This window comes from Durio zibethinus, chromosome 19 (assembly GCF_047325235.1).
Source record: "Durio zibethinus cultivar Kanyao isolate XHJ-2024 chromosome 19, ASM4732523v1, whole genome shotgun sequence".
Classification (NCBI taxonomy): domain Eukaryota; kingdom Viridiplantae; phylum Streptophyta; class Magnoliopsida; order Malvales; family Malvaceae; genus Durio; species Durio zibethinus.
In genome coordinates, this window is record NC_143180.1 from 21,283,826 (window position 1) to 21,300,640 (window position 16,815).

Here is a 16,815-nt window from a genome sequence, read left to right on the forward strand (position 1 = left end):
TTGTTAATTGTTGTAAATTACATTGGCTGGCCTGATATGGTCAGGTATTTATGCAAAATATTAGTATTTCAGTCACCATGAAACATCACGTCTAGTACTGGAAAAATGCAACTTCAAAACCGTTTTTCTTAAAATTAATTTTGTTGGATTTTTTTCTAATAAAAAGTTATAACATAGAAAAAATTATAAATAAATATTAGATTTATTGTGATTATATAAATTAATTAAATTAAATTTTAAAATTTTCATAGATATTGATTATTAATATTTTTATTTTCTTCTATAAAGTAAATAAAAGATGATTTTAGTTTAGTTAACTTGTGCTAATTTTAATCAAAAGTAAAGGTTAAAAAAATCTCATGATAATTAATTTAAATGAAAATTATCTAATACATCAATCAAATTTTTAAACTTGATAAATAAGTTTATAAGATTACTACATATCTTTAGGTCATAATTAAAAATAAAAGTACGTAGAGAAATTAAGGAATTAAAAATGATCTAACACAAAATTTTTAAATTTTATAAAGAAAAATTAAAAAATTAACATGTTTTTTATAATAATATATTTATAAAAATTAATAAATTTTTAAAATCTCTATTATATATATAAATAGATATATATATATAATTATTATAATATATAGATCTGTGGACCTACTGTTAGATACAGATTAGAAGAGTCGCCACCAATCTTTTTTATTTAGGTGTGATTGGTAACTTAATTGAATCTGATCTGCGAAACCATAATTTAAGTTCGAGAGTATGATTATGCGTAGGGAAAGTTATAGCATCCCCACAACACTCATCCAAATGATGATATCAGTTTGATTTCAAATTATCTAAGCCTTGAACATGTAGATAATTTACCAAAATATTTAATATTAAAAATTAGTCTTAAAATTGTCTCAATAGTTTGGTAGTAATTTAAGATAATTCTCTCACCTCAGAAGTATTCATGGAGACTAATGTTTTACTCTAAAAAGGCTCCGTCATCGAATTTATTGATATATTTTTATTCAAAAAAATTAGTAAAATCTCCCAATAGTTTGGTAAGACTTACTTTGAAACAATCCTCAAATAGTTTGGAGGATAAAATTATCTTTTATTTTTTATTATATTTTTTTTGAAAACTAATTTATGGAATTTTTCAATAGTTTGGTGGATTCCATTTGAAAATTAAATCCATGAAAATTCTCCAATAATTTAGTAGAATTCATGAATTTATTTTGAAAGATTTTTATTTGAAAAAGACTTTTATTTTTTATTTACTGAAAAAAATTTTATACATTTTTGAAAACTTATTTGAAATGATTTTTTTTTGTATTCTTTTTTTTAACTCATTTGAAAAATTTTTTTTGTGTAATTGTCTTTTTTTTTAACAGAAATAATTTTTACAAGATAATAAATTTCTTAAAAATAAAACTAGAAAAATAATAAAAAAAGTAAAAATAAAATGAATTAAAAATAAAATAAAATAAAATCAAAAAATAAAAATAAATGGAAAAAGGAAACATTGCGATCAGGTCAGGTTAATGCGCGGGTCGGCGTGCAGGTCAACGGTCAGAGGGCGAATCTTGCGATAACAAAACACTGCCATTTTGGGGCAGTATAAAAGCAAGCTTTTAGTAGTTTTATCCTAGATGCCTCTATTCTCTCTCTCTCTAAACCCCCAAACGCTCTTCTTTCTCTCTAAAACCCAGTCGAGATCCCATCGAAAACTAAAAATCCTTGTCAATTTCTAAAAAATCCCACTAGAAAATTCATATTCGGTCGAAAAACTCATAAAAAATTTCATTTTCCATCAAAATATTCATCAAAAAATTTAAACATTCAAACTTCAAACCCAGTTTTCCAAAAAAAAACCCAAAATTTTCCCATTTTTTCCAAATCCTCTCCAAAATCTTCCAAAACCTAATCTCAACCCCTAGCAGCCTAAAATTAAACCCAGAATCTTCAAATCTCACCTAGAAACCTTAAATCAATTCTAGAATCCCAGAACACAAAATCCCATAAACCTAGTACTACTTAGAAAACCTAGTTCATCCAAATTAACCGTGTCCCCTTTAAAATCCATTCTATCTTCTCTTCTTTAATGTTATTCCGATTTATAGGCATCCTTAGAACAAATTTAGGAAACAGATAGAATCAATCCAGGCTTGAATCCTAAGATTTAATTTTGCCTAAACCTCAGCATATGTCCAGGTTCATTGCTGATTGAAACATTCCTTGATTTGAGCTCTGATTGACCCTTTGACCGAATTCAATTCTCAATTTTAGTTATTCAATCGGCAGTTAGGAAGAAAAAAAATAAAAAAGAATAATAATAATAATAATACTAATAAACTATGTACAATATCATAATAATAATAATAATAATAATAATAATAATAATAATAATAATAATAATAATAATACTATAATATATTGCCATATAATATATTATGTTAATATATTAATATAATATAATAAAATAAAAAGAACCCTAAAAACACCCCTATTAACCCCGAACACATATGGGTATCTACAGCTACAATAATAATTCAATTATTAAATGAAAATGCCAAGGCTATAACCATAAATCATCACCCAAGTCAACTTGTAAAATAATAGTTCTAAAATATATGTAAATTTTTATTCTTTTAATTTGGTTCAAGCGAATCTTTTATCCAATATGGAGTCTTATCCAATTCTTTTGGCCACCCATTTCTAACATGTTCTTGGCAAGAATCATCAACATTGCAGTGCAAAAGAAAATATTTAAATGAATTAAATAAAATTTTTTAAGTGAAGTTTTCAAATCGTACACATTTTAGTCTCAATTTTTAAAATTTAAAATTTATTTTATTTTTATTCAGATAAAAAATTAGACTTTTCATCAAATTTGAATAAGATTGATATCTCTAATGTAGTGAGAATGATTTAAGATCCATTTAAATGGATAGTAAGATAGATTTAGGTGAGATTAAAAATAACAATGAGATTAGATACTATATCTATAAAATTGGATAATGTATTTCGATACAAATGAATGATAAAAGTAAGTTGAATTATGGTTAGAAAAGAAATAATCATTAAGGATATTATATTAAAATTTATATGCAATAAAAATTTAAATTATTTAATATTTATAAAATTAATAAATAATTGAAAAATCATTAAATTATTTTTATATCAAACAATAATTTTATTGATAAATAATTAAAAACTAATAAAAATAATAATATATCAAATAATATTTTTTCTTTAATTTTTTTTATTAAGGATGTAGTTATCTATTTTTAGTAAAAATAATAATATAATATAATACTAAATTTTATTTTTAGTTTATAATATAATATTTAGTTATAAATTTTTATATAATAATAACATTTATAAAATAATAATTTGTAATTGTAATATAATAATAATTTTATTTATTTATAAGTTTATTATATAGTAAAATTTTTCATTATATTAAATTAAAAAATTATTTCATAAGTTATTAATTAAAAAATAAAAAAAGCAAAAATGTCAATCATCACCACACCCTTTCTGCCTTTCCCATCAGTTGAGTTTAAGTCTTCTATTGAGGCCACTTACATATAACCAGATTGTGCCTCAGTGATCCAAACGGCAAAGTACAGTTTAATTGTATTAAAAAGTGCTTAAAGACATTAAACAATGACACCAATTCATTTTAAATGAGATTTTAGATGAAATTTTGTAAGTAAAATTTATAAATTTTTTATTAAAAATATTAAATAAAACTTTATATTTAAATTTAAATTGATGAATTAAAAAGATCTAGTTACATAAATTAAATTGAGCATCTAAAATAAAAGCATAAAATAAAAAAAAATTTATAAGACATCTGATTTAACAATAATTGACCTTAAATAAAGAGTTTTTTCATAATAAAATAATTATTATACTGTGTGGTATCAATAAAAACAACAATAGCAACTAGATACAATATATAGTATGAATTTTATGACTTATAATTTTATAATAATATTGGTTAGAATTTTATAAATTATAAAAATAATATGATTTATAATTGATTTTATGACACATAAAATTATTATCAATTTCAACAAATGCAATAAGATACATAAGTAGTTGTTGCGACCGGAAATCCAGAACAAAGTGCAACCTTACCAGTAAGATTTATTGAGTGTTGAGTTAGCAAAATTCTAGGTAACAAATTCTAATGCTATTCAATGTAAATCCAATAAAGTTATCTTTGATGTTTATATGATCTATTCTGATTTTAAATAAAAAAATCTTTCTTCATCATAAATTTTTTAGTATTAAAAAATTGATGTTGATTTAACTAATGGATAAAAAATTTAAGAGGAGAAAAGTGAAAACATTAAAAATGTGTAAATATGTTAATTTTTTTTAATATGTGTTTAATAAGAAAATTTGTAAAATAGATAAAAAAATTTTATTTATTATTTAATAAATATATATTTTAATTTATAAGCTAAATCAATATATAACATGAAGTAAAAAAGTTAGAATTGAATTTATTTCATATAAGACTCTTATATGGAGTTTTGATTTTTAAAATATTTTATTTAATATCTTGAAATCAAGTTATTTGATAATTAAAACGAAATTATAACTTTAAAATCCATATTGATTTTTAAAATATAAATAAATCGATTGAAACTTTTTAATCAAATTATTAATTTTCACTCAGATTAATTAGTAGTTCCACCGACAAATAATTTTCCATGTTTATACCCCAGGAAGAGGATGATATTAATTTTTTTTTTCAGCCATATATCGTTTGCAGACTCTAGAATTGGTTGAGGACTTGAGATCTTCAAGTGGCAAACTAGGTGCTGATAACCGGGCTTTACTGAGAATATTATGCCTCAGGGCAGATTCAGAGGCATCCTAATTTATCAAGAAGCAGTATAAGTTACCCAAGTCTTCTGCCTAGGCTGATACTTGCATCGAGTAGTATCTGGAGTATATATTCACATAAGATAATTGTTGGACACAAGAAGGAAAACAAAGAGGCATAGCAATATGACTATTAGTATTGTAAGATGTAATTTCAATCGAATCAAATTGATGGATTGTCAGGTTTAATTCAAAATTTGATGTTCAAAATTTGATTTGAGTTAGATCGAATTTTATTTTTCACACTTTAATACGGTTCATAATTTAATTTTGCTATTCAAGTTCGTCTCAATAGACTGAATTAAGTTAGGTAAAATTGCAAATATGTTAAACACTAATTTTGTTATTTACTTGTATATACATTAAATTTATTAAAAATAAAAATCTTATTAGACTCTCGAATTTGTCGACTCAAGTATTAAACTAATCAAACTAAGTTTGACTCACTATTTGAGTGGCTTGAGTTTGAACTTAATTTGACAATAAATCCAATCGAATAATTCACAAGTAACTTAATTTGTTTTAACTTTTATAACATTGTTTTTAAATCATAATTTAAGAGACTTATACAAATGTTTAAAAGAAAGAAAAAGAGAAAGAATGACACATCAAATCAAAATCTATTTTGTTGGACTCAGTTTTAACTCAGTATATATTCTTTCAAATTTTCTGTATAACACAGTTTATATTCAATTTATTTTTGAAATTTGCTTTGTCTTGTTTATATTTCGTGAAATGCGCAATGTTGGGTTATATTTCGTTACAATCAGGTAAATTTTAATTAGTCAAAAACTGATCTCTTTCAATCTTTTCTGTTTGGAATGTAAAAAAATTTGGTTTTAACGTACTTGATATTGGGATAGCTCTAAATCGACTTTTGAGTTCTTCTAGATTGATATACTGTTTCTTCTTACTCTAAGGACATTGGTTTCATTGCGAATTACCTTTTTTTTTTTTGACATTTCCATGTTGATTGCAGTTGCAGAATGTTTCTCAAGGTGCAGTTGCCATGCAACGTCATAATTCCTGCTGACAGCTTGGATACAAAGGCTTGATGCTCCAAAAGGCTATAGTGGTCCGCCTTTTGGCTGAATTTGCTCGTAAGAAGGCCACCAAGGATCTTGGATATTTCATGGCTGTAACAACTCTGGAGAGCATTGGGGAGGGCAGAGTTAGACAGAACACGGGGGATGTGCTTTTCCCTGTTTTCTTCAGTGGAATCACCTTCAAGATGATCGGAGGAGAGATTTTGGAAGGAGTTGTACACAAGGTACTAAAATATGGAGTTTTCTTGAAGTGAGGACCAATCCAAAACATCTACCTGTCTCACATAAAAATGCCCGTCTACCATTATGTGCCTGGAGAGAATGCTATCTTCATGAATGACAGGCACTCGAAAATTGAGAAGGATGTTGTTAACCGATATATTGTGATAGGAACAAAGTGGATGGAAGCAGAGAGGGAATTTCAGGCATTGGTAAGTTTGGAAGGTGACTACTTAGGACCAGTTTCCTGAATATAACTTTTGTTTCATCTTTGTATGATTCGGAAGTACTTGTTACTGCTTTCTTAGGAAGTAGTTGATGGTAAGAGTGTTGGATGTTGAACTATTCTAGCTGTTGTAAATTCGATTGGACAAAGATGTTGAATTCTAGAGCTTACTTCTGATGTTAGCTTTGCATAACTTGGTTCGGTTAAGTGGGTTTTTGGTTTTTTAAGTTTTTTAAAACTGAATTGAATTGACCAACTGAACAATTGCTCACCCTTACTCAAGTCTAGCTTTCCATTTTAGAAGGGTTTTTGTTTCAATGGATGGAGCAGTAGCTAAAGAAGTAATTTGAAAGGATACCAATTACCAAGGCAAAGACTAGTGTCGATTGAAACAATGCAAGGATGAGAAAGAAGAAAAGTAGGGACATAGAAAAGATGATACCATTATTAGATTGATCGAAAAAGTTTTGTTGCACAAAATTACCTTTGGCTTGCACACACAGCTATATATGTAAGCTGTGAATATAAAGCAGTGAAAGTAAATATATATATTTATTTAGAATCAAAATCAAATTGGTTTCACATTTCTAAGATCATACTTTGTTTCTCAATCAAACTTCTTTCTATATTTAGTTAATTCAATTCCATAGCAATCAATAAATAAAATTTTAATTAATATTTTCATCTTACAATAATAATTATAATAATGTATAACCTTAAATCTATCTAGATATGGACCTAATTCAATATAATTTGATTAGAAAAAAATTAACAATCTAAATTTGCTCAACTCAAACTCAAAATTATTTAAACTTGAATTAATATGATTTTGAAATTATTCAAACTTAAATAACTTGAAAAATTGATTCAAAATTATTATTTAAATATAAATTGATTTGATTTTAAAATATAATAATTTAAAATCAAAATAATCTAAATTCAATAGTCTTACTTTCAACTAATCTTAATATCATCTGAATGATCAGGAGCCACAACCATCCAAAATTTCTTTTACTCTATTAATTCAATATGAAGTAAAATAACACACAAAATTGCCACCACTATATCTATAAATCTTTTCCAAAAACTATTTGTACAACTAAATTCAATATTTCAAAAAATGGCCATTCTAATGTGTGACTAATTAATGTAGAGATAACTGGCAACACTCCGAGAAATTTGAGTAAAATGTACATCGATTGCCATAAGATTTTATACAATTATATCAAAAGCAAGATTGTTTATTGTATTATCTCCTCATTTTAAACACTGAAAAGAAGTTTGCAAAATTTCTGAAAATCTCCCTAACAATGCAATCATCATGGAAAACATGCCTGCAAGGCATCGAGGCAACTTCGTCTTCAACCAAGAACTCCTTCAACAAATGGTACATTGTTTCTTGGAACTCAAATCCTGAAGTCTTCTCCTTTTCTTCATGAGTAGAAGACTATCTTATCGTATCACTAAATTTTTTTCTTTTTTCAAAACATCAATAGAAGACTAACTAGTAGGCTTGAAATTCAATGTCATCAATGACTCATCAATCACATGAATTTTTCATATAAGCCTCCATCTTTCTATTATATCCAATTGAGTCCTTAAAAAAATTATTTTTGTCTAATTAAATCTGAGTATAATTTTGTTTCATTAAGCTCTTTTTCTTAGATGAAAATTGTAAAAAATAATATTATTTCTTGCCAAATCAACATATATGCTGTATTTCTTTTTATGATGCCAACATCTACATAGCTTATATTTGAAAATAAAAAAGCTCTTTAGATGCTACGAGGCGCATTATATGAGCCATTCGTTACATATCATGTAAACAATAGTTCAACTTAAATTTTTATATTTTGCAATGCGAAAATTGATTTAACAAAGACAATTATTATCGTTGATATGATAAAAAAAATGAATTTTAGTGGTTTTCATGTAAAATAAGACTTAATTAAATAAGAATAATGTTTTATGCTTTCAATTGGATTAAAAATAAATAAAAGTTTATACGAGAAATTTGAGAAAAGTACAACATTTTTAGCATTTTAGTAAAAAAAAAGTACAAGTTAAAGGTATATTCTTCAAAATCGTCACCCAAATCCATTTCAAGTATACTCAATACAATTACAATTAAATTTTGAACGATTTAAAAGGCAATGAACGATGAAATGTTAGAAAGATGAAATTGTGAGAAATAATGTGTATGAGTTTGTATAAGAATAAATGACGAGTAAATAATTAAATCAAAAGGTTATTGTGTGAAGTTGTGTTTATTGTAATTCGGTGTGCTCACCAATTGTATTCTTTGTTTGTTCAAACAAATAAAAAAAGCGATATCAGAATTGTTGTAACATTCCAAAATGAAAGTACTTTAGCCAATCGGTACTATAGTAGAATATTACAACTAATACTGAAAGTCAAAATTCTAAATCTTGCCATTAGTTACATTTCAAATATAGGAAATCTTGAACATACAAATTGAGTGCTTAAACACAACTGTTCTATATCACAGGCTTAAACACAATTATTTTATATCACAGCCGATTCATTATAAAAGCTTTATTTCTAGAGTGCTTAAACATTTCAATACAAAAAAGAGAAAAAGAAACTGATTGAAAGCAAATAAATGTGCTTAGAATTATTATTCAAATTGTTAGCACCTTACTATTAGCCACTGTAGACTTCACGATCCCACAATTCTCCCAATTTTATGATTGAGAAAGGATTGGGCAATGGAAGCAATTGACGGGTAAGAGCTTGAGCAACTTGTCGCATGGTTGGCCGAAGTTGGGGACTTCTATTCAAGCATGCAAATGCTAGCTTTGTGGTAGAGACAACGTCCTTTGCAACTTGCCTTACCGGTGGTGGAAGGCGTTGGTCCATCACATCTTTAAGTAAAATCAGTTGGTTGTCATTTGGTATCGATGTCGATGTTGATGCCGATGTCGATGACGATGATGGCAAACATGAAATTAAATCACCAGGATACCTCCCCATAAGTATTTCCATTGTTAGCACCCCAAAACTGTAAACATCACATCTCTCGTCTACTTTCATTGTATAAGCCAACTCTGTTTAAAGAAATATTTCTAATCAATGTGCTCTATTAAGCAATCAATATATCTAATCAAATACACTATTATGTAAGAATATTGAGAAGATTATAAAATAATGTTGAAAAGAAATTGCAAATGTTTAGAAGATTACATGAAAATTGAAATTAAGAGGTTTAAAAAGATTTTATATTTAGTTCATTACTTTGATACATTGAATATTGAAAAATTAAGTGTTAAGCTTCAAAGATTAATTACACATTTGATACTTGAATTAGAGTAAAATTCTTTGAAACTTAAAATTGAAAAGTTACAATCTTAAGTGTTAAACTTCAAAGATTAATTACACATTTGATACTTGAATTAGAGTAAAATTTTTTAATACTTAAATTTGAAAAGTTACAATCTTAATACTACTTGTACTTTGTTTTAATGCATTTGCACACAAAACTAACACTTTTAATTGAATGATGACATGTTTGAAGCATATTTAAAAAAGAGATATTAATAAATACCTGGAGCTATGTACCCAAAAGTACCAGCAAGTGCAGTCCAATTGGAAGAATCGGGCTTTAAAAGCCTGGCTGTGCCAAAATCTGAAACATGAACCTCAAAGTCCAAATCCAGAAGAACATTGTTGCTGGAAATGTCTCGATGAATTATAGGTGGTGAATGGTCATGATGCATATAAGACAAGGCATTGGCCACTCCTTTTACAACCTTTAGCCTCTTCTCCCAATCCAACTCCATTGCCTCGTCCTTATTGCTTAACACCATTCTCAAACTTCCCCTTTCTACGAACTCATAAACCAAAAATGAGTTCTTTGGATGTGAACAGAAACCATACAGCTTCACAATGTTACGATGCCTTATTTCTGATAAAGCATGAATCTCGCTTTCAAAGGCTTTCAAGTTGTTGGAAATCATGCTATCTTCAGATTGGTGAAGTTTCTTCACAGCAACCACCTCACCAATGGGTAGCACAGCTTTATAAACATTTCCATATCCTCCTGAACCAATGCAATAGTTGGAGTTGAAATCTTCAGTGACTTCAATAATGTTCTCATAGAGTATTCTTCCATTATATCCCGATACTGTGAAAATATCTCCAAGTTGTGCCTCCATTGACTCAGATTTTCTGGTTCGTTTCTTTTGGCAAAGAATAAAGAAACTTCCAACCATGATAAAGAGCAAAAGAAGAAGACCAAAGAGTGAAAGCACAATGAAAATGATGACTTTGGTGCTTTTTCTACGAATGACAACACAAGGCATTAGTCCAGTGGCATTACCACATAGGCCCTTATTATTTCTAAAGGCATCAAACGAAGCCTCATGAAATGCCTTAATGTTGGGAATAGGGCCTTCTAATTGATTGTAAGAGATATTCACAGAAGTCAAGCTTTTCAAATCATTGAAAGAAATTGGGATGTAACCATTGAGCATATTGTGAGAAAGATCCAATATTTCCAATATTTGTAATTCTCCAAGCTGTTGTGGTATCGCTCCAATAATCAAATTACGACTCAAATCAAGAATTTGAAGACCATATATGAAGCTTATTGAGAATGGAATGCTTTCTCCAAGTTTGTTTTTGCTCAAATTCAAAGTCCATAACTTTGAGCACTCTCCAAGTTGATAAGGAATCGGCCCACTTAAATTGTTTGATGCCAAGTTAAGATGTTGTAGATTTGAAAGAACTCCAATCTCTGGTGGAATTTTGCCTGAAAGTTGGTTACCACTTAGCAAAAGACGGAACATCAATGTCAATGCTTCCAATTCCTTGGGAATCTCACCAAAAAGTTGATTTGAAGAGAGATCGAGTTGATGTAACTGAGTTGCATGTCGCAACTCTAGTGGTATCTTCCCAGAGATGTTGTTATTAGAGATTTCTAGGCTTGTTAGATTATGGCATTGCCCCCATTTTGGAGAAAGTTCACCATAAAATCTGTTATTGCTTAATGCAATATAATTCAGATTTGGATACACACCAAAAGCTTCTGATATATTTCCTGTGAAGCGGTTTCCTTCGAGCCTAACTCTGTATAAACTTTTGCAGTTTTTCAAACTTGGTGGGATATTACCAGTCAAATTGTTGTTCATAACCGAAAGATATGAGAGCTGTCCACCTCTGCATATATTCTCGGGTAATGGACCACTCAGGTGGTTATTTCCTAATTGTAATGATTGCAAATAAATAAGATTGCTGAGCGTTGATGGAATTGGCCCTGATAAATGATTATCTAGAAGAGATATCTCCGTAAGCTTGGTCATACTACCTATTGAATCAGGGATTGAACCAGAGAAGTTATTTTGACTCAACCAAAAATCAGTGAGAGATTTAAGCATGCCTATCTCTTGAGGTATCGACCCAGAAAACATATTATGATCAAGGGAGAGAGTGGATAGACTGGTCAAGTTTCCTATGGAAGCAGGGATTGAACCAGAGAAATTATTTTGACCCAACTCAAAATCAGTGAGAGATTTAAGCATGCCTATCTCTTGAGGTATCGACCCTGAAAACATATTATGATGAAGGTAGAGAGTGGATAGACTGGTCAAGTTTCCTATGGAAGCAGGGATTGAACCAGAGAAATTATTTTGACTCAACACAAGGTCAGTGAGAGATTTAAGCATCCCTATCTCTTGAGGTATCGACCCAGAAAACATATTATGATGAAGGTAGAGAGTGGATAGACTGGTCAAGTTTCCTATGGAAGCAGGGATTGAACCAGAGAAGTTATTTTGACTCAACCAAAAATCAGTGAGAGATTTAAGCATGCCTATCTCTTGAGGTATCGACCCAGAAAACATATTATGATCAAGGAAGAGAGTGGATAGACTGGTCAAGTTTCCTATGGAAGCAGGGATTGAACCAGAGAAATTATTTTGACCCAACTCAAAATCAGTGAGAGATTTAAGCATGCCTATCTCTTGAGGTATCGACCCTGAAAACATATTATGATGAAGGTAGAGAGTGGATAGACTGGTCAAGTTTCCTATGGAAGCAGGGATTGAACCAGAGAAATTATTTTGACTCAACACAAGGTCAGTGAGAGATTTAAGCATCCCTATCTCTTGAGGTATCGACCCAGAAAACATATTTTGATCAAGGTAGAGAGTCGATAGACTGGTCAAGTTTCCTATGGAAGCAGGGATTGAACCAGAGAAATTCTTTGGACCCAACTCAAAATCAGTGAGAGATTTAAGCATGCCTATCTCTTGAGGTATCGACCCTGAAAACATATTATGATGAAGGTAGAGAGTGGATAGACTGGTCAAGTTTCCTATGGAAGCAGGGATTGAACCAGAGAAATTATTTTGACTCAACACAAGGTCAGTGAGAGATTTAAGCATCCCTATCTCTTGAGGTATCGACCCTGAAAACATATTATGATGAAGGTAGAGAGTGGATAGACTGGTCAAGTTACCTATGGAAGCAGGGATTGAACCAGAGAAATTATTTTGACTCAACGCAAAGTCAGTGAGGGATTTAAGCATCCCTATCTCTTGAGGTATCGGCCCTGAAAACATATTTTGATCAAGGTAGAGAACAGATAAGCTGATCAAGTTTCCTATGGAAGTAGGGATTGAACCAGAGAAATTATTTTGACTCAAATCAAAGTCAGTAAGAGATTTAAGCATGCCTATCTCTTGAGGTATCGACCCAGAAAACATATTTTGTTCAAGGTAGAGAGTGGATAGACGGGTCAAGTTTCCTATGGTAGCAGGGATTGAACCAGAGAAATTATTTTGACTCAACTCAAAGTCAGTGAGAGATTTAAGCATCCCTATCTCTTGAGGTATCGACCCAGAAAACATATTTTGATAAAGGTAGAGAGTGGATAGACTGGTCAAGTTTCCTATGGAAGCAGGGATAGAACCACATAGATAGTTATCAAAGAAATAGATCTTGGAAACTGAACTCAGCCTTCCTATCTCTAATGGAATAGAACCACTGATCTCATTACTTGCTAAGGAAATCAACTCAAGACCTTTCAATAGGCAAATTTCGGATGGAATATTACCCGAAAAGTTATTGTTTGACAATTTAAGGAAGGTGAGCTTGGAAAGGTTGCCAATGTGTGAGGGAATGGGCCCATACAGTGAGTTGTTATGAAGGTTAAGCCTCATCAGGTTAGGGAAGAAAAGAAAGTTAAGACTATGAAGTGTACCTCTTAACCCATAATCTGGAAGGCTTAGATTGGTGATGCTTTTTGCCTTGTCGCAGGTAATTCCTACCCAGCTGCAATGGCTATCTCCAACCCACAAAGAAGAGAGCAAAGTTTGGGTGTTATTGTGAAGGCTAGCTTTCCATTTTAGAAGAGTTTCCGCTTCTTTACCTCTTGTAAGTGCAGCAATGGAGGATGAAGAAGCAATAAGAGAGGAAGAGTGAAGCAAGACAAGTACGAGGAAGAGCATGACTTTGAATGGTAGTAGGAAAGATGACATGATTTGGATAGTTAAAAAAGGATCTTTTGTTAATTGTTCTAAATTACATTGGCTAGCATGGTCAGGTATTTATGCAGAATAGAAGAGAATTTCGGTCACTATGAAACATCAACATCAAGTGGAAAAATCTAACTTCAAGACTACGTTTAAATTAATTTTGTTAGATGATGATTATTGGTCTTTTAATTTTAAAGGATGATTCTAGTTTTAGTTTGCACTTATTATTAATCAGATGTTAAAAAAAATCATGATAATTATTTTAAATGAAAATTATGTCCTATATATCAATCAAAATTTTAAGTTTTATAAATGAGTTTATAAGATTACTTAATATCATCAGATCATAAATAAAAAATTATGTAAACAAATTAATGAATTAAATATCTTATGTAAAATTTTTTAATTTTATAAATAAAATTAAAAAATTGACGTGTGTTTTTTAAAAATATATCTAAAAAATTTAATAAATTGATTAATATTTGTACAAATATATGCATATAAATCATTTAATATAATTTTGTAAAATTTAAAATTTTTATCATCAATTTGTATTAAATAATAATTAAATTATTAAATGAAGATGCGACAGCTGTATAGATTATAAATTAAATGTGAAATCAATATATAAGATAATAATTTTAAAATGTATAAATTTTTATTTATTTAATTTGATTCAGACCAATCTTTTTCCCAATATAATCTTATCCAAGTCTTTTGGCCTCCCATTTCTAACATGCTCATCCTACAAAATAAATTATAAGCTGAAGGATTCGTAAACGTAGTCAACATTATAGTATAATTAGAGATGTTGAATAGGTTAGATGATTCATTATACAACACGATTCGATATGATATAATTTATGTTTGGCATAATTCGTTGTTAAGTAGTTAGATTGGGTTATGCAACTAGGTTAAAAGAATTCAAGTCTATGAATCAATATGGTATAGTCCATTAAGGGCCATTGCCAGTAAATAACAGTAAGCTAAGATGGCACGACACATAAATTCAGTCTTGTCATGTTGGCCCATAATTGTTTTAAGTGGACTCATAGCTTTTGAGTGTATTTATGTTAATTTTTTATAATGCAATGAAATTATAACTATTTTTAATATTTTATTGATAATTTATAAAATAAAACTATACTAAATAAATATATCTATTAGATATTTAAATTATTAATAAGTAAATTATGTTTAACTAATGATTAGAAAAATAAAATGATAAAATTTTATTAAGACTTCAACTTAAAACAAATTCAATTAACAAAATACAACTTAGACGTTGCGAAACCATGTCAGTCAAAGTTATGCAACTTAAAATAGGATGCCTGTTATTGTGATTACAAGTTGTCTGATATCTTTGATTGTGAGATGAAAAGGACAAATCATTATTTTAGACCTTTTCAAGTATCAATTTAATGCACTGCGCCAATCAAGAACGGAAAATCTGACTAAGATTTACCCATACTTAAAATAGTAGGAAGTAATTTTAACTTTAAAATAGAATTTAATAATAATTAAATTTTAATTTAATTAATTCATGCTATGAGATAATATTCAATCTAATATATATTATATAACAACATATACAAATAAGTTTGTCACATAAACATTTACGTGGACAACTCTCTTAAATGACTATAATTGATTTATAAATTATAAATTATAACAATAATATGATTTATAATTGATTTTATACAAAAGTATCATCAATTTCAACAAATGCAAAAAGATACATAAGTAGTTGCTGCTAATGGAAAGCCAAAACAAAGTGCATTCTTAGCATTTCAGATTTATTGAGTATTGAGCTAGCTAAGTTCTAGCTAATTAATCTTAATGCTATTAAATGTAAATTTATTATAAGTTATCTTTGACATCTATGTGATTTGTTTTGACTTTGAATAAAAAACCTCTTTTCATCATAGATTTTTTAGTATAAAAAATGGTGTTGATTTAATCAATGGATTAAAAATTTGAGAGAAAAGTGAAAAAAATTAAAAATATGTAATTATGTTATTTTTTATTGTGTGTTTGATAAGAAAATTTGAAAAATAGATAAAAATATATATTTTTTATTATTTGATAAATATTATCTTCAAGTAAGCTAAATCGAGATATAACATGAAGTGAAAAAGTAAGAATTGAATTTATTTCATATAAGATTTGGAGTTTTGATTCTTATAATATTTTATTTAATATCTTGGAATCAATTATTTGATAATTAAAATGAATTTATAATTTTAAAATCCATACAAATTTTTAAAATATAAATAAATCAATTGAAAATTTTTAATCACATTATTAGTTTAACACAGACTTGTTAGTAGTTTCACCAACAAATTAAAAATAACAAATTTAGATGAACTTTTTTTGAAGTGAAATTTGAAAAATATTTTGCTAAAAGTAATTTAATAAAAAATTTAAATTAATAAATTGATGGAGTTGAAAAAAATCAATAAGAATGTAAAAAGAAATAAAAAATATCATTTATAATTTAATTTTAATTAGTACTATTTAATGGTTAAAAATATCTATCAAAAAAATATATCAAAATTTTTTAAATAGTTTTTTTCAATTTTGCTTACTTGATTTATGAAACAAAATCTTTCAACTGATTGATTTTAATTTTTTATTTTAATTTTTATTTAATCATTTTGAAATAAATTTAAAATGATTTTAGATTTTATTCAAATTTGTTTGAAAATTTTTATTGGGTTTATCATGTTATTTCATACCAGATCCAATTATAAATTATTTAAATCAATTTATACAAAATATAAAATCATTTCACTTTGTATTAAACATCCACTTCAAGCCAAAAAATGAAACTTTAAGTCTGCAAGTCTTTTACATTTAAATTAATTTTGTTGGATTTTTTTTTATAAAAAAGTTACAATATAAAAATATTGTAAATACTGATATTTAAATT

The 16,815-nt window shown here is 28.1% G+C and overlaps 1 protein-coding gene and 1 pseudogene across 1 annotated transcript; one reads left to right on the forward strand and one right to left on the reverse strand.

The window, feature by feature from the left end:
• The first annotated feature begins 5,882 nt into the window (after positions 1-5,882).
• LOC149513532 (DNA-directed RNA polymerase V subunit 7 pseudogene) lies at positions 5,883-6,439 on the forward strand (annotated as a pseudogene).
• A 2,356-nt stretch (positions 6,440-8,795) lies between these two features.
• Positions 8,796-13,922, reverse strand: LOC149513533 (uncharacterized). Its single transcript, XM_089748791.1, has 2 exons — positions 9,953-13,922; positions 8,796-9,455 (listed from the first exon to the last, which is right to left on the reverse strand). Exons 1-2 carry the CDS (start codon positions 13,884-13,886, stop codon positions 9,052-9,054), a joined length of 4,338 nt encoding a protein of 1,445 aa, XP_089604917.1. The 5' UTR covers positions 13,887-13,922; the 3' UTR covers positions 8,796-9,051.
• Positions 13,923-16,815: the final 2,893 nt, after the last annotated feature.